The sequence below is a fragment of the Telmatherina bonti genome (assembly GCF_933228915.1).
Source record: "Telmatherina bonti genome assembly, chromosome: 16".
Classification (NCBI taxonomy): Eukaryota; Metazoa; Chordata; class Actinopteri; order Atheriniformes; family Telmatherinidae; genus Telmatherina; species Telmatherina bonti.
In genome coordinates this window covers 16,840,871-16,859,738 of record NC_136614.1, presented here as the reverse complement: position 1 = coordinate 16,859,738, position 18,868 = coordinate 16,840,871, and the positions used below count along the sequence as shown (strand labels likewise).

Here is an 18,868-nt window from a genome sequence, read left to right as displayed (position 1 = left end):
AAATCCGGGAATCAATTTATTTAAATTTTACTACTTAATTGCAACCTAATATTTGTGAAGTTTACGATAATCATATATATGTTCCGTAATAAAAAAAAAAAAACCATAGTAATAAGTACAAGTAACCACCTTGTCGTGTGCAGTTGGTGGAGTCCAATGTCCTTCGCTTAGGGAAGAGGAGCTAAAAGGCTACAGCTTTGGGAAACAGAAGGTACTATTTTGGATATCTAAGTGTTGAATTTTTTTTTAATTAATTGAGTATGAGTGCTTTAAAGTGTCATTAACAAAAAAAAGCAGAAAATATCCATTGATTCACATTCTTAGCTAAAAATCTCATACTAGTCGGTAATGCTATTTAGCTAGCAAGCTAGACTGGCGCTGCGGTTGTGGTGGTTTTAGTGTTTTGATGGGCCAGCATCAATTTCAGCTTTTAGCAGCACTTTGTAATTATCCAAACGACAGACATTGATCAGTTGTTAAAATAATTAAGTGTATTATTACAAATAAGATTAAATAATTAACTTATAAAAACTAATCCTTTGGGGGTTTGGAAGCATTTATTTACAGTGTCGATACCAAAGGTCGATACGCACACTACCATGACATGATTGCTCTATTCAATAGATATTTGGTAGCAGATCCAACTTGATGCGGTTTTGTCGCCTTAGATTAAACTGCCATATAAGTTTTGTAAAAGAAAAAAAATCCCTCACTTACTGAAAGAGCAAAACTCTTAGGCTGATCTCAAGTTCAAGTACGTGAATTAAATATGTCTTGCATCCATTGTTGCTCAACTATTAATTTTTTATTTTATTTTTTTTAATAACTGCAGACTTTTTCTTTCGATATACAGTCTATGCTGCAGACATGTGCTGCAGCAGTGCAGTGATCTGAAATTGAAATGCCACATTGATGTTATTGCTGTTGTAAACTATAGGTTTAGATCAACCTGTTGTTTTTTTTTTTTTTCCAAAGGAACCATGGTAAACATTGCTGCAGCAGCCCGTGGGTATTGGGCACACATACTCGTCCCCATGGGCTTCGTGATTGGATGGTACCTTGACAAGCAGCAGGATCAGAAGCTCACAGCTTTCAGAAATAAGAGTGCATTGTATGAAAGGTAAGGCAAAGTAAGTGGTTTTCATGATGATGAAAAACTTGCCCATATTGAGCTAATCGATTCATCTGGAGATGTTCAAGTCAGATAGGTTTCTGACAAAGAGAGTGCAGCTAGTCATAGATTCAACAATGAAGAGTTGGGGGTCCTTAAACAGTCCCCCTAATCAGAGGAGTAATAGTAATCTTAAAGTAATTTATAGCCTTATTGTTTTTTGTTTCTTGTTCATCCGGTGTCTTCAACCTTACAGTTGAAATCCTCAGGTGAAAAAAAATATACATTTATAAAAAGGACCTGCCTGTCGTATAACCTGGAAGGAACTTTTTTTTTTTTTTTTTGGTGGGGGGGGGGGGGGGGGGGGAATCAATGAAAGTAAAACGTGTTCACATTAAAAATAATTTCTCATGCATCACCAGAGTTCTACAGTATATTAAATGTTACAATGAAGGCTTCGGGTTTTTAAATCATGTTTGAGTTTGAGTTTTCTGCTTGACCAGGATTAGCGTCTCCACTCATTGCCGAACCCCCCAAACCTTAGATAAAGTTTCCATTTACAGCAAACTTTTGAACAATCCTTAGATGTCTTGTTCCATTCAACAAATCTATGTTGTGGGATTATATAGCCAAGAAAAGTGAAACTGAGGAAATCTTTGTCTTACACATTAGCAATTTGTTGATTCACTTTTTTTTTTTTTTTTTTACAAGTAAACCTTTTAAATTGCCCATATGAATCAGCTGGAACTGATTTCTGCATACAATATTGTAAAACCTTTTATTCTCTTCAGGGAGCTGAAGCCTGGTGAGGAAGTGACCTGGAAGTAGACGTTCCCTTGCTTGGAAAGCTGTGTCCCCTGTGGTGTGAATGAGTATTGGATGGTCCACAAATTAGATTATTTAAGGAGACTCCTGTATCTCTTCTTTTGAGTTGTATCAACCAGTAAATAAAATGTTCTTTGCCATCTTAACTTCATACTTTGGTAATTTTGGGTTGAATAACTTGAAACATTTTCAATTAAAAATTGTGAAAAGTTTATTTTAAAACTGAATTGGGAAGATGTTAATGAATCTGTCTCCGTTTCAAAAGAGCCAGATGAAGACTACTTGGGACAAAAGGGTTTTTAATTAATGATCTTGCTTCATACAAAATTAATTGGAATCTGTTTATATTGTCAGCTGGACTGAAGAATCTCTGGGGGCTATGAAGGTCCTGCAGTGTGGATAATCCCCTTCTCATAAAGCAGCTCAGCCAAAGCGATCTGGGGGAAGAAAAAGTTTTAATTCATGAAAAAGAAAACACACTACAGATTTCACAAGCAAAAATGCAGTTTTTTGGGTTTTTTTTTTTATAACTTGGTCTAATATTAAAACTTGAAAAATAAGAAATCTTCCAGGTTTATCCTAATTTCTAAAGTAATGCATGCAAGGAGAGATTTCTGATCTGTCAAAAGTAAAAACCTACCCTGTCCTGAGCAAAATCACAAGGCAAGCTTCCTACTGCCACAAAGTTGGGATATGAGTGGATTAGAAACTCTATGGCATCTGTGTGCTGAAACAGGAGTGAGGGAGACATCATTATAGTTATGCAAAACAGGAGACCTGGTGCACAATTATGCACATACCTACCTCTGTTTGTATTTCAAAACTCTTGGGCTCCTCTTTGTGGTAAACTCTGGAGTTGTCTGTGGTGTAGTAGAGATGAACAGCATTTCCATCGCTGCATAATCTGGTAAATAAGAAATCCTTTGATAAAATAACTTATTTGTGTTTCTGCATGAAGGGAGCACTTATATTGCTACTAGCTGTGTCACCTTGCACATCCCGCACGAAGAATTCTGATTTGGGTCTGGGTGGTAATGTGTGCGCCCACATCCTTAACGGTCCCACCTTCCCACCTAGCTGGTGCTCCTTGCACACTGCTCATCAGTTCACCTATAAATGATGGTTAAAAATGACAATTAAAAACGGGTGCCGATCAGTAACTGTCCTTATAGGACGATTTTCATCTTCCCACCATTTACCTGGGGTGAGCTTGGGAGGCAGGCAATCATGGAGAAATTCTTTGGCTTTCTGGTCCACAGCAGCATCAACTGGGGCGTAATTTGGGAGTCTTTTCATCAGGTTCTCAATTCGGGCCAAGAATTTCACTCTTCGCAAGTCCTCCTGCACAAGGATACACTCGGTCATATGAAGGTAAATGGCCTCAAGTGATCAGTAAATCACAAGTACTTTAATAAAAATTGCCTTGTCCGAGTGCTGGACACCCATATATGTCAGGTAGTCCAGAGGTAAGCCTTGTCTGAACTCTATGTCTTCCTCCATCGCAACTTCTAAGGCTGCAGGAACAATCTGAAACAAAGAAAAATAAGAATGAAGACTTTTTTTTTTTATGTATGTAGCCTATCAAAAAGCTGAGTCTAACGATCACTATCTAGTTAACACTATGTGGGAGCTGATATATGGCTAATTTTCACAGTGAATTTTGAGTGATTTTATTTAAATTTCCTATTCAATTAGAATCCCTATTCAATTAGCACAACTTGTTTATTATTCGGTAATGGATACACTGGATGTGATTACATTTTCCATTAACATGGCTTAGCCTTATGGATATTCACCAAATTGGATGCAACATTCTCATGCTTGATGGGATGTAAGTGGGTTCTATGAACTGCCATTTTCAAAAGCTAAAATTTCTTTGAGCATTATAGGTTTAAACTTTTTTTTTTTTTTTTTTTTTTTTTTTTTTTTTACTTTTAATCTGCTTCAGCAGCTGAAATAATAAAGTTGTTGAACCATGAAGTTCCTTTTTTCTAACTATATAGCTCTGTACCCTTCATGTAGAACAATGTGGGAATTGGAGTATATTACTTTCAGCATCAGATCCCCCCAGCTGTTCTTCTGGTATGAAGAGATGGTGATGTGCATGGAGTGTGCGTCTGGTAGGCAGTTGCCCTGATGGATGAATCCTCGAGGAAAGTAGAGAAGATCTCCGGCTTCCAGCACAATGTCTAGGATCGGCTTGCCGATCTCTGACTGGTCAAAGTTTGCTGGAGGAGATATATAAAAATAGATTCTTCAGAAAAATGCCTGTCAAAGTGAATCAGCTCCACCAACGAAAGAACTGCATGTTTAAAAGTAATTTTCAAATGACATTTCCACCATTTATTAAGTTAAATTTCACTCTGGAGTTTTGTTTAAAAATATTTGATTTTTTTTCTTTGATAATCACAAAACAATTTGCACGAAATATAAAAATGTAACATTTTAATCTAATTAATAGTTCTAATTTATGTATTCTAATAATAATTTTGATTATTACAGCAATTTTCAAGGCACCTAGATCCCATTACATTGAATCTATTGACCGACTCCTCGTTCATTCAGAACGGTTTGAGATGGTAAGCTACATGTGCAGACAGAGCTACCCTGCAGAACACTGACAGAAACATGGCACCCCATCCGCGCCAACGGCCTCTCCGTCTAATACCAGACATTCATACAGCCGCAACACAGATGCTGGAGACAAGAAGGATAAAGTGTCTCCCACAAGGAAACAACAACAGCTTGACTGGTATGGTAAGATTTGAACTGCCAACCTTCGAGCCATTAGACAGTGGGCTCCACAACCCATATTTAGTAAGATATGATTAAATATGATTAGAAATAAATGTAAAATGTATGATTTACTCTAGAATTCTTTTTTTTTATTTTTCATTTTTAAAAAACAAGGGAAAAATGCATTTTTTCTTACCACTTGAAAGCACAGGCAGGACCTCATCATCCGACCTAGAAAGGGAAAAAAAAAAAGATTTTTTAAGGTTTAGAAACCTAAAATAATAAAACAAATCTTCAAAAATTTTGCTTCTACAATGTTTTGAAAATTATGGATTAGAAAAATGCATATTACCCTGATATGAAATTTATTTTAATTATATAAGAGTCGCATGCTTATACTTGATCGTACACACTACCAGTCCAAAGTTTGGACACACTTTCCCATTAAATCCAATGGAAAAGTGCGTACAAACTTCAACTGATAATGTTTTTTTTTTTTTTTTTTAATTACCTTGGGTTGTAAACTCGCCAGTGTTTCTTTCCTTCCAACTGAACCACAAAGGCCTCGATATCGTCATAATGAGGAGCAAAGCCTTGAGTTCCAGGTGGCGTCAGGTACCTGGTTAACAGAAGTACTTTTTTAATAACCGAAACGAGTGTTTGCATAACTTTATTTTTAGAGCTACTTCTTACACATTAGCTCCTGCCATGCTGCCAAACTGCTCCTGGAGGATAGAAAGCACGTTCCACACTGTGGCGGAGAAAGCTTGAGGATTCAGCATGCGGAGGGAGCAGCCACTCTGGGGAATGGAGATTTGATGATGACTACTAATCTGCAGCAAGGCAGCTGGTGCACAGACACAGAATTAATTCTAGCTGAAAATATTTAAATTAATATATTGGTTTATGTATGAATACACATCTGGCTTCTTCTTAATGAAGTTGGTCCTGGAAAATATGAAAATGAGTGAAAACTTTCATGACTCTGACAGAGAAAGTGAGTGCAGCTAATTTGCTGCAAAGGGCCCAATTATCTGAAATGCGTTCAGGATTTTAAAACTCACTGTAGTTTTGCATGAGAAATACATGTCAAAAATATAAACCGGCTGCCTGCAATCCTGTGTCCTCACCTCATAAAAGTCCCATGCAGTGAACGGCAGAGCTCTTCCTGGAGGATTGTGGGTTTCTCTTTTGCCATTAATGTAGCTGGTAACATCTAGGTTCACTCCGTACTGAACATCCTCCTATAAAGAAACAACATCCGTCTTAGTTTATTTTCAACTTTTAGCATCATTTGCAAAAATTCCACCTGCCTGGATGATAAGCCTGTACATAATAAGTTTTAAAAAGGTAGTGTTTTTAATCAGTTCTGAGACACAGTACACTCCACCTGCAACCCTTCTTTTAATTGTCTTTTACATTCCCAAATCTTGTTTCTGGTTCTTACCTCTCTCAATATACGATCAAACTCAGATGTGGAGAAAAGTCCCTTATAGTAATCTGGATTTTTGCGTTGAACAAAGATGGGCTTCTTTTCCCAGGTTTCCCTTTCGAAAAATGGTTTAAAACAAACAAATTATTCTGAATGTAGACAGAACTAGGGTGTAAAAAAAAAAAAAAAAAAAAAAGCAGCTTAAACTAAAAGTTTTAAATACTAACTGCGCATCTCTTTGTCTGTATGCATGTTCATATACACTATCAGTCAAAAGTTTGGACACTTTTTCATGAAATCCAATTGGAGAGTGCATCCAAACTTTAACTGGTAGTGTATATGCATCCTGGTAATAATTACTGTGAGCATTATACATAAAATGTGCAGTCTTTGTTCCCTCTGATGCTCTTAATTTATGTTGCATCTCATTCAGAGGAATTTCCTAACTCATACAGGGTCCATTTCTATACATAAAAGTGAAGTAAATCATCAAAACACCTTCATGTGTACTGATAATAAGATATTGTGTTAAAATCAGGGCCAGGTAAAATAATTAGTATCACCTACTAGTAATAGCACAGGTAAATTGTTGGAAAGTGTCAACTCATGCAGCAAAACATGTTAAAGTGTAAAGATCTGAACAACTTGGACAAGGTCATAGCATTTCCACAATTAGCTGGTTTTCTTGAATATTTCTGGTATAAAGTGGTTAAAAACTACTAAAACTGGTCCAAACTGATGAACTAGTGTCAAAGCTGCCCAGTTAAAGCTGGAGCTGTATTAAAGCCACTCAAGTCACATTGATGAGTGCGAGAATCCAAGGCTCGTCTGTGTGATCCAATCCCATAGTTGTACCTCTGTTGCGCGTCTGAAATCTGAATGCAGACCATCAGAGAGTGTATAGTTTTTGTACCATGCAGCTATTCACTGCTGATAATATCTGAAAAGTGGCATGGGAATGTTTTGCTACAAACTAGTAAAGCCATCCATGTATTTCCTGTTTGAAGAGGCCACTATCTATTTTTTAAAACCCGAATTATGTGCCTTGTGCCCAGCAAAAGTGCATAATTAACGATTTTGGAACACGACACATAACTCAAGGTATCATTTGGGCTTCACCAGATCTCATTTTGATCAAGCATCTGTGAAAAGAGCTGGAGAAACCATCACTGATCAATGGAAGCCCCACTTTCTGCGGAGCTAAACAAAAAAACCTGAGCAGTGCATGCTGTCTGTATAATTTAAGGGAATTTATGCTATATTTAGCCAGTGGGTCCAAGGTTATACAAAATGGATGAACACACAACTACTAACTGCATGTCTGAACAACAACAACAAACCACAATATTTACAGTGAAAGCTGAGATGATTTCTTTCCAGAAACATCCATCCTCAAGTGAAAGAGGGCTACCTGAAAAAGGCACTGACAGGAATGGGGCTGATGAGCCACTGAAACAGCTTGCGGGCTCTCTCATTGCTGTTGTTGACTCTTGCCAGCTCGGTCAGCACAGCATCTAATGACTCTCCAATGACACATTCCTTTTCCTCCTGCTTTTTTTGTTTTTAAAGAAAAAGAAATATTTGTGAAGTAAGAATAAGACCTAAGAACCGTCACTTCAGAAGAGATTATGTTCATAATATGTGTGAGAAAGTACACACAATCAGATCTAAAGCTGCCTTTTGGTTCTCCTCTCTCTGGGCAGCTTTAAGCAGCTTCTTTCGCATCTTCTTCCTTTCAGCTTTCATCTGGGCTTTTTTTGCCTGGGCTTTAGCGGCTGCAGACACGTGGTTCTTTTTCTTTTTCTTCTTTATTTCCACCTAATAAAACACACACGTTAACATGATACTACAGGCATTATCCGAGAAGCATGGATGAGGCAGTGGGGATAAACATGCATACGCTTTTATCAGTAAGCATACAGATAAATCTATCAAAAGTCAGGCTTTAAGTCAAACCTACCGCACCTGTTTGAAAAATGCGTACCTGTGGCGGAGGTTTCTTAGCAGGAGGTGGTAGATCTGACTGCAAGGTTTGATACAAGGAAAAGGCAGACATGTGTTTTTTCTCCATTTTTAAGTTGATACGACATCACCCGGCGACTGTCGCCGCAGCTTCTTCTTCTACGGTTCTGTTGTTGTTTAATAAGCCCACTACCGCCACCCTCAGGCCTAAAGCCTGAACTTTATTTATTTGTTTAAAAAATTGCATATTTTTAAAACTGCTCATCACACACTGAAACAGAAACCAAATACAGAAGAATAAAAACAATAGATAGGCAAAAAATGTAATTCATAGACACTAATATCCTCATTGTATTAAATTAGTTTTATAGTCACATTTTTATGGTAAAATATCCCACTTCATGAGTTTTATGTTTGATTTGTAATGATTTATTTTTATGCAGCCTTTCCTTATTAAAAATTCTTTTACATTTCTGGGATCTAAATGTGATCTTCATTGTCTCTCCAGTCAATAAAGTACTTTGTTAGTGCCTCAGGCTTAAAAGTGGTTTAAAACTGGTATATAATGAGAGGACATCGTTTAAGGATGTGTGCTCCTTCATGTTTGTATGAAAGGTGAATCAAGTCTGATAGATTTAACCTTTCCATTTTGTTACAGTAATGATATTTAAACAAATATTGCTGCAGTAAAGATTGTGTTGAATAAACTGAAGATTCGGAACAGCAATAAAACAAAAACAAACAAAAAAAAATCACATTTTTAATAGCTACTAAATTAGACAGCTGACACTTTTTAAAAAAAATAATTAAAAGCAATTGTTTATTCAATAAATGCCAAATAAGTTCTATTTAAGTGGGGGAAAAACCCATTTAGTACAACCAGAGTTATGGGCACCATGACTTGATAAGGGCCCAAAAAGATGTACAAACTATATAAGAAAATAATTAAACCTTCATTAAAAATAAATACCTTTTTCAAAGGTTGTAGTAAAATACAGCATAAATATAAACTGATAAACCATTTATATCAAAACAACCTAGTTGGATGCATGCACACTTTATGGGGCACTCAGAGAAATGCCTTCAAATTAGAAATTTTAACCTAAAATTGTCCTTCTGGTATGAAGCAGGACCTCCATTCTGTTGTTACATTTAAAAAAACGGTTTCATGCTAAATATGAAAGAAAACAAAGTGATAAAAAATAGTCGCTTCCCCCATAAAGGGTTAAACATAGCCATAGATCTTTATCATACCAATACCAATGAAAAGTTGTTTTTTTTTTTTTTTTTTTTTTTTTAAATCAGCTTGAAGCAATTGAAGCAAAAACAAAAATCCAAACTTTGCGATCAAGTGGTGGGAGTCTATGCCAGTGTTTTTCAACCTTTTTTGAGCCAAGACACACTTTTTTCACTGAAAAATCACAAGTCACACCATAAACCAAAATGTTTTTTTAAAGTCCATAACATTAATATAAAGTCCATCAAATTAAAGCCTCTTAAATTGAAATCAGATACTCACAAGAAGAAGGAATTTTATTATCTTCACCAGGGCCTTTTTGGATGAACACAGAGCTGCTTTTTTGACAAAAGAGATGAAATTGGGTAATTTCTCAGGGCACACCTGATAATCTCTCACGGCACGGTTGTGTGCCACGGCACAGTGGTTGAAAAACACTGGTCTCCGCCATTGTCTTTCATAGGGCCCAAAATTCCTGGCGGCGCCCCTGAGGACAACAGTGTAATTCCAGTAATCCACTTTGACCACGAGGTGGCGCAATTGTCCCACCTTTCCTTCCCCCTTTGGACGCCACCGTGCTCAACATCGTTTCCCACAATGCCTTGCTGCGTGCAGTCGGTGCTGTTTGTCCGGCCGTCGCTCCAACAATGCCGCTTTTAATGGTGCTGTGAGCTCTGCGAGACTGAAACGCTGCAACACTGCAGGCTTGGTTGGAGACTGTTATCGTAGAATTTCAACACTGCATGATTTTTACCTTTTGTCAAGCCTCTGGAACGGATTTCTGTCAGTTTTTAGGACATCCTGGACGCTTGTGTTGAGGTGCGTAGCCTCTGGAGCTAACATTGGTCTGCCAGTGTAGTTCAGAGCATTTTGTTGTGACCACTGATGGCTAGCAGGCTAGCTAATTAACCAGGGGAGACATGGCTTCTTGTGTCTTCCCTTGCAACAGCTTTTATCTTCAGCAGCTATGCCTTGGCTTTACTTTAATTGACACATATATCTTGTGATGAAATTAATTAGAGGAGGGGAAGGACTTAAAAGCATTAAAAAAAATAAAAAAAAAATCTGTGCAAGTCGACAGTCTGTTTTGCCTTGATGTCGTTGGAGGCACACGTCAACCCGGCCGGTGTAGTTCATGCTGCTGTGCAGCGATGGGGTCTGAATATGTCCATACACAGTATTTGTGTTCTTATTTATATCTTAAGTCAGATAACATCCATAAAAACTACCACCCTTGTAATGGCAGTCGAGTGCCACATCAATAGGAAAAAAGAGAAAGAAAGAAAACTGATTATTTAATGTGATCAGCTTATGAGGGCTATCTAAAGTCTTGCTGGTCAATACAGCTAATATAGTTACGAAAGGTGCTAAAAGGAAGTGATAAGAACGTTTTTTTTTTTTTTTTAAATAAATGTCAGCCATGTCTTAAAGATGGGGAAAAGGGGTAAGTTTAGCTTTTAACTAATTTAAAAAGTCTTCTACTTAACCTTTTAAAAGTAAAAGTTTGCATTTATTACCACCATTCAGTAGATTTTTGTATTAAAACTCATGGCATTATCATAAGGTGCAAAATCTATGCAAATGAAAATCACCAATGTCCAAGAATAAAAAAAAAAAAAAAAAAAGTTTATTCTTTATTTAAACAAATAAGACATTCATACACTGCATATAAATGTTGGACTAACTAATCAGAACCAGAAATACTTTATTAATCCCAGAAGAAAGACACATTGCATTGCTCTTTAAAACAATGGCAAAAAGCCAGAGTGAATTTGTTAAAAAATAGAGAAACAAGAGTGGAATTACAATTAGAATAAGGTGATGAAAATGATTAAAAAATAAACTGAAACATAATAACACAAAGAAAATATAAATACTACAACAGTGATACTAACAGACACATACTGTATTTAGGCTACAATACTTTTAGGATGTTATGGCTCAGATGTCTGTTACAGTGCAGAGTTGTGGGATTTGATGGCCTTGGGGAGGAATGATTTCCTGTGGCGTTCTGTATTACAGCGAGGTGGAATGAGTCTGTTGGTAAACATACCCTTGAGGCTCTCCCACATGCTGTGGAGAGGGAAGGCCTGTCCAGTAGCTTGGACAGCATCTTCCTCTCTGACACCATCCTCAGAGTCAGCTCCACTCCTACAACACTCCGACAAGCAATTACGGATCTTTTCATTGAGTCTGTTGGTGTCAGCCAACTTCATCCTGCTGCCCTGCACTCAGCAGCATAAAGAAGGGCACTGGCCATCACAGACTCATAAAATAACTTTAGCTTCATCCAGAAGATGTTGAAGGACCTCAGCTGACAGTTCTTCATGCCCATGTTATAGATGGCATCAGTGTTGAAATCTAATTTAATGTCATTAACCACTCCAAGGTATTTATAGTCCTCTGCAGATTTGGTAATTAAACAAGTTGAATTTATCTCTCTTAGATATTCATCTCTTGTCATATGGTTTGCTTTTGCACATTACACGGTATCAAGCTTTTACAACAAAGCTCTAAACACTGTTTTGTCAGCATCTCTCAGCTTTTAAAAGCCCACAGTTGTCCCCTTAGCTGCTGATTTGTTAGTTGTAGACAGCTGGAGGTTTCACTTGTCACTGTTACTGTTCTATGCAGTTCAATGTGTCTAATTGAACTCTTGATAAAAAGGTGTTTTTAATCATCCTCAAAATCTCAAACTTGAACAGAATTGTAGATCATCTGCAATTTGTTCAGAATCCTGAATATGATTATTCATAGAAACATACGAAGGAGAATGCAGGGAAGTTGTAGTGTAAAGCGTAAGTATAAAATATACAAAACTCATATATTCCTATTTATTATGATGCATTTTTGACAGAATTATATGATTTTCCAGCATTTGTGCAAAAGTTGGCAGCTACTACCAAGGATGTGTAGACAGTTGTGTTTGTGAGTGAGTTGGCTCACACTCGAGGCAATTGTCTGTGAATGTATCACTTCTGATGCTGCTGTTGGTACAGATTATTATTTTTCTATTTAGGTGCAGTATTCCATCTCAGTCTTGTTTTTATTATTGCTCTGTTAATGACATACATGTTATTTCAGGCATTGTAAAATAGACTAAACAGGCTTGTTATGATCAAACCCATGAAGAAAATGGCTCATAGATTTTAACACATTCAGTTACATTAAATCAGTATCTGCTTTCAGGAAGCATTTTTTGTCATAAAAATGGTTTTCAGTTGGGCCACACCATAAAGCAAAAAACCTTTCCAAGGGCTGCATGTAATGCGCTGTGGACAAGGGTATTGATCTTTTTCTCTGGGGAGTCACTGCCACACTTTCTCTGAATGATTTCTTTTTCCTGTGGTCGCATTTAGTAGAAATCACCATCTGCCACGACAGAGCAATGACGAAATCAACATTTCATGATTAGACAATTTGCTTTTGATGTGCTGTTCTTGCTAATCTTTGACATGGCCTTTTTCTCTTTTCGCTGTCCGTTTGTAGAAGCTGTTGTCAGGGTATTGCTCAGCTGGAGCGATATGTAAAAATGTCCAACAGAGCTGTAAGATAGCTTGGTAAAAGATGGATAGATTGGTAATGAAACCTCAAAATGGCATGCTGGATGTTAATTTAAAAAGGTTAGTGTCAATTAGAGTTTTTTTTTTCCCAACATTTTAAACAGATAAGATGTTTAGAGTTTGTCTATCTAGTGTGTGGCTTATTTCAAAGTGACCTTATATAGTAATGTGCTGCTGTCTTGGGTTATTTCCTTTTTATGTTACACCAGATATTTGTCATGTTATGGTACAAGAAACACCGCAGATCTAATATTAATCTTTGTTGGTTTTTCTTGAGGTTGCTTAGCTTCACATCTCAAGTTATGTGAAAAGCGCTGGATCACTGAAAGTCTTTATTGATATTATTAGTTACATCTGTGCTTTTTCCTTCCTGCTGTCACAGGCCAGAATATCTGCCGTGAAAAGTCCCAGTGGGGTTGAAGAAGAACAGTAGTTTTTATGACCAAATATAAGGTTTAGTTTGGCCCTGGACCATCCAAGACTGAAGTATTACTTTTAGACTGTTTTTATTTATGATTTTAGTCATATTTGTGGGTTATAATTATTTATTGTCCTGGATTGTTAGCTTGCCTGCTGGGGAACAATGATAGAAATATGAGTTAAAGATGATGGAGTCAGAGCTTCTTCTTTGTTTTAACTTCAACCACGACTCTTCAGAATAATTTTCTTATAGACAGACTTTAGCTGTTGCTCATAGTTTATAACTTTACTATATTTGGTTAGATTTCAATCAAAACTGACTCACCACCATCCTATTCATTTCATCAGTTATACCTTATTGAAGACGTTAGCAGTTACAAATGGCATTTGATGTCAGAAAAGTGTGCAGTGTGATTGAAAAACTTGCAGATGTACAGCTAGTTCAGTTTATGGTTTTAATCTTGGGGGCATTAACAGGAGCTGCATTCCACTTGTGCATCTGTACTAGGGCTGCTCGATTATGACAAAAATTATAATCACGATTATTTTGACTGAAATTGAGATCTCGATTATTTAACACAATTCTCCAGCATTTTTAAACAAGGCTGCGCGTCATGGTGTTTTCGACTCCGCATTATAACCGTCTGATGCACAGTTGTTTAATCCGCTTTCACCGCTTATATGGAAACGATTTCATGTTGGCCTCGATGCACTTTTTATGCCTAACAACCGTTATCAGGCTGAAGCGCGTTTTACACACATATTAAAAGACGGCTGAAATGAAACCAGCTGATTAACGCGTTGCTATGGTAACGCCCCATAACAGAGGGATATTACAGTGTTTAACTCGCCGAACTATGTACACAAAAATAATGCATCCAGTTCTCACTGACAATGGTATAAACTATGTTGTTGTGAACTTCCACAACCTACTGCAGTTATTTTACATTGACCTGCAGCCGGAGCCGACTGAGACTGGCTGCCTGGGAGTGCTTTAGGATGGGAGAAACTCCCGCTGCTTGTCCGTTACAGTAACTGCAGAACAATATGTGCCTTTAGGTCAGTCGCCAAAACACCAGAAAAGTCCCGAATAACTCCAGTAAAAGTTACTAGATTTGTCGCTTTTAACAAAAAGAGTTGCCAGATTTGCTGGGAATGTTGCCAAGTTGGCAACAGTGTCTGAATGAAACCAAAGCGGCTGTGGGAGGAGTTTACAGCACAGCGCTGCAATGACAGTGATGCTCGATTAGCAACTGAAGACAGCAGGAGAGGAAAGTGAAGAGAGAAAAATAATCACCCTTTTATTTTTATGATTGTTGAAAACCCAGATCGTAATTGAGATTAAAAGCCGATTAATCGCCCAGCCCTAATCTGTACATGCTGGTTAGTTATAGAAAATGTACAAGAACTGAACTTCCTCTAAATGGAACGCAGCCAACATTAATACACCTCTGCTTGTCCAATTTCCAGTCAATCTATTTTTGTGAAATTGTTGTCATGTTGATATTTCAATTTTTGCCATTTAAATTTATAATGTCACAATGACATTTTACTGGAAAAGTTTACAAAAAAGGAAAAAACAAGACAAAAACAGTTAACTTGTTGTGACCACAGCTGGTTAACAGAAGCTTTATGGACTCAGCAGAGCAATTAATAACTCCTGTTTTTGTTTGTTCTAACAAATCTGAAGGTGGAATCTTGATATTGAAATGAACCCTTTATGGGACAAGTGACTATTTTTGATCCCTTCATTTTCTTTCATATTCAGCATGAAACTTTTTTTTTTTGTAAACTTAACAACATAATGGAGGTCTTGGTAAATACCAGAAGAACAATTTTAGGTTAAAATTTTTAATTTCAAGATATTTCATTGAGTAAGTTAAGGGTAAGGATAAGACAAAGATACACATCGATGGCTTAAAATTGTACAACAAATCAACTTTTGACTGTTTTAACCCATTACCAGATTAAAATATCGTTGGTACTTGTTGGAAGCTGCCAGTTCATGCCTAAACTATAAAGCAGGGGTGTCCAAAGTCGGTCCTCGAGGGCCGCTGTCCTGCAGGTTTCCCATGTATTCCGGTTCCAACACATCTAGCTTCCACTAAATGGATCAAACAGCCAATGACGTGCACAACTGATTAAACTCTACTACTAATTAATTTGAATCAGGTGTGTCTGAGCAGGGATACATAGAAAACCTGCAGGATTCTGGCCCTCGAGGACCGGAGCTGGACACCTCTGCATAAAGCAACATTTAACCTCTTTGATTCCCATTGCTTATTTAAAACAAGACCGTGACCACAATGCTAGACAAGTAAAATGGTCCAATACCAACTGTAAAACATGGACATTGCAGTCAGATATTAAAAATAACATAATCAAAACAAAAAAATCCAAAAAATATGTCAAAACTGCTAGAGGGCAGTGAGGTCAGCAGCTGCATACAATTGATCATGTATATTCTCTCATCTAGATGCAAATGGGTGGGTGACCTTATATCTCTGGATGAAGTGTTGAAATGAAGTCAGGAGTTACTGAGTTCTGGTGCAAGCTTGCTAGAACTGTCACCTCCCAGGTACATCGAACAACATCACAGAAGGTGTTTGATTGATGGGGTTCTGTGCAGTGACAACTTGACGCAATGCACGGTGGTCTTGAAGTAACACATGCTGGCTGCTGCTCTCTGGCTTCCTCAGATCAGAACCGCATCTGTGATGATGCAAATGTCATCACGTCTACAGTGACACACATGCTGCGCGATGTGTTTTTATTCTCTGAATTTCAGATCTGGCAACTAGCATGGTTATTTCTCCCAAAGGGATGTAATATATTTTCTCTCTCCTTCTGGCAGCAGATTTTGTAAACATATATACACCAGGGACTATAGCTTTCCATTCCAGCAGGGAGTCTGTAAAACGGGTTAAGTTCAAGATTTACAGCCCTGTTTCTGTGAAAGAAGCATCACTTTTTTCAGATTTTATTTTATTTAGCTTCTTTTGAACTTTGAGATTTATTTTCTTTCCTGCAAGCAAGTTATTTCTTAAGCTCTTGTTTTGGATAATACAAATGCAGTTTATATTGTTGTCCACCTCGAGGACCCCGGCAGATCATGTTGAGCATCAGGCCATCTGCAGTCAGCAAAAGCTGTATGAGGAAAAGCTTTTTTCTTACACTGTTTGGTCAGATGTTTAAGGACGTTTTAATGATGCTTAATCATGATAATTGTTAAAAACGAGTTGTATCAATGATGGAATTGAGTTCTCTGTTGGAAACCCTGGTTTATAAACCGAGCCAGATAAAGATTTCACAGGTCTGAGTGAGAAAATTTTGAGCACTGAAGCAAGCTTGGGTAATAATTGCCATCTCTGTGATGAGGGTCTGGATGAATCATCAAATGGAGCTGCTGCCTGTGGACTTGGATTTCCTGTGAAAAGTTAGGACAGCTTGTTCTGAGTGTTTATTGAATAACAAGTGGTTGCTTTGTTTTGTTTTGCACCAGGCAAGAGATAAATCAATACCATGAGTGAAATCTTTTGTCAGGAGCAGATGCAGCAGCTCAAAGCTGTATGAAAGTCGAAATGTGTTGGGAAAAGAGATGGATGGCAAAGCCCGTTTTTACTTTTGGCCTAGTAAGCAGATAGTAGCTCAACATGCTGTGTGTGCTAGTTAGGCTGCAGGATTTTTCAGCTAATTAATTTTCAGAGAGCAATATTTCCTTTAAATAGAAACGTCATTTGTCTTCCTATAGTGTGCATTAGCTAGCGTACGTCCCTTAGAATACCTTAGGGTTCTAAGGTAAAAGAATCCGATATAACTTGATATTTTTAAAGTATTTTACACAAATCGAATCAGAAAGCAAGCTTTTATGAGGCCATCACTTTTTTTATATTTTTATTTTTATTTTTTTTTACACATTTCATTATCAGTAGATTGATGTCCCCTGAACATTGGTGCCTTCTCTTATCATTGACATATCGAATTGAAACACTGAGAGCTTTGACAACATAACTAAAAGAAGTGTGAATTCTCGAAGTCGACACTCAGGTGCAATCAGTTTTGGGGTGGCAGACAGCAATAACTCTCCCACGTCAGGGGCTAATCACCCTGGCTCCACTCCCACAATCCATCAGTGTCTGGAGGACTAGACTTTTGGGGTTCTGGCAGCTGTTGTCAGGCTGAGTCAATCTGTTATGGTCTATGCCAGCCTGCACAGGAGGAGGAAGAGGAAGAGCTCTCGGGAGGACACAGCAAGCAGGGCCCGCTGCCGCTGCCATGGCAAGATAACAAGAGGATTTATAAGTTAGTGGGGCAGGATTTTAGTGCTTGTGCGTTTCCTTTGCTGCTTCACATGGACTGTTTTTCTATGCAGCTGGGAAGAATTACACTAGAATGTGCTTCACTTGAAGAATTTCATAAAACATAACGAAAAACAGTGGAACTGAAAAGAAAAACGGTGTGACAGAATATGAACATGAACTGTTTTAATGATGTTTCACAGTAAATTTATCAACAAAATCCATTTATAGCTGCAACATGAGAATCAGGTCACTTGATTTTAAACTGCGATTGTTTCTGTTTTGGAAATGACAATCTTTTTCAAATGTGCTCCTTTTATATCTTGAAAGGAATGTCAGCAAGTTTAGTAATATTTATGGCAATGTCATCAAAAAGCTGTACATGTCAACAGTGGTCATATTTAGCGAACAAGCAGGGTACCCCATGGGGTTTAAATCACTTTTGATGTTTAGCCTAATGTTGGCTATTTTTCCACATGATTACCAACTGGTTCCCATTTTTGGATTTAGCCCAGTGGTTGTTACTGCAGGGCTGGCACAGAGTGGTGTTGATGCTGCGAGAGAGGATTGGCACAGACCTCACAATTAGGCTCAGTAGTCAAAGCAAATATTTGGAGTCATACTCCCATTTGCAGGCTGTTCAGATTGCATGACTGTTCACAACTTTCAGAGAGTAGAAAGGGGGGAGAAACACCTCTTACTTGCTTTCCTTTATCTGCAGTTCTAATACTGTGCAGGGAAAATATTTAGCTTGGAAATAACTAAAAATAACTGGGGGGTCGCGAACCAGCTGGTGGTTCAAGGCTAAATAGGAGGGACAAAATATTAGAGGTAAAAGCCGTGTCTAGCTTGGTCACAACCTTTACCTGCCTGTTTGACACTGCATTGTCTGCAGTGAAAATGAATTTGAAACATTTGTTCAGTGGCTCATTTTTAGATGAATGCAGAGTGCAATAAGAAGTGACAGCAGCTGTTACCATGAAAGGATTTAGTGTCAACACTGCTGATCTCTCATGTGTTGACAGTTGTCCACTATCTCAGGGTTATATTGATCCCCCAGTGGTCTATGAAGGGCTGTGTATACAGCCAAACTTTATTTTGTTAATCAGAGGACAATTGGCCATGCTGCAGACTTTAGTGTAGACATGTGATAAGGACTTTAGATGGGGGGAGCTATAATTTTGACATTAGTAAAGAATCAAATTATGATCTGTGACATGTGAATGGCAATATAAATGGAACATATCGTCTGCAGCTCTTGCTAAAGCAGTAAAACTGAGTCTT

General features: G+C 37.7%; 3 protein-coding genes across 4 annotated transcripts in view; 2 read left to right on the top strand and 1 right to left on the bottom strand.

Annotated features, from left to right (window-relative positions):
* Nucleotides 1-99: 99 nt before the first annotated feature.
* Nucleotides 100-2,082, top strand: ndufb1 (NADH:ubiquinone oxidoreductase subunit B1). The gene is made up of 3 exons (XM_079255358.1): nt 100-211; nt 976-1,120; nt 1,903-2,082. The coding sequence occupies exons 2-3, from the start codon at nt 981-983 to the stop codon at nt 1,937-1,939; spliced, it is 177 nt and encodes a 58-aa protein (XP_079111484.1). The 5' UTR covers nt 100-211; nt 976-980; the 3' UTR covers nt 1,940-2,082.
* Nucleotides 2,083-2,198: 116 nt separating this feature from the next.
* On the bottom strand, nt 2,199-8,226 carry riox1 (ribosomal oxygenase 1). 2 transcript variants are annotated; one of them, XM_079255356.1, is made up of 15 exons: nt 8,089-8,226; nt 7,764-7,922; nt 7,516-7,655; nt 6,120-6,219; nt 5,803-5,916; nt 5,366-5,472; nt 5,184-5,291; nt 4,869-4,903; nt 3,986-4,164; nt 3,359-3,463; nt 3,136-3,277; nt 2,926-3,046; nt 2,741-2,840; nt 2,577-2,663; nt 2,199-2,373 (listed from the first exon to the last, which is right to left on the bottom strand). In XM_079255356.1, the coding sequence occupies exons 1-15, from the start codon at nt 8,173-8,175 to the stop codon at nt 2,314-2,316; spliced, it is 1,644 nt and encodes a 547-aa protein (XP_079111482.1). In that variant the 5' UTR covers nt 8,176-8,226; the 3' UTR covers nt 2,199-2,313. The 2 variants fall into 2 exon arrangements, with proteins under 2 accessions (XP_079111482.1, XP_079111483.1); XM_079255357.1 differs by having other exon boundaries at nt 7,516-7,652.
* A 1,772-nt stretch (nt 8,227-9,998) lies between these two features.
* extl3 (exostosin-like glycosyltransferase 3) overlaps nt 9,999-18,868 on the top strand; it is a 36,753-nt gene continuing 27,883 nt past the window's right edge. Inside the window, exon 1 of the mRNA XM_079255364.1 lies at nt 9,999-10,122. The gene's annotated coding sequence lies outside the window, so the exon portion shown is untranslated. The remainder of the gene's footprint in view (nt 10,123-18,868) is intronic.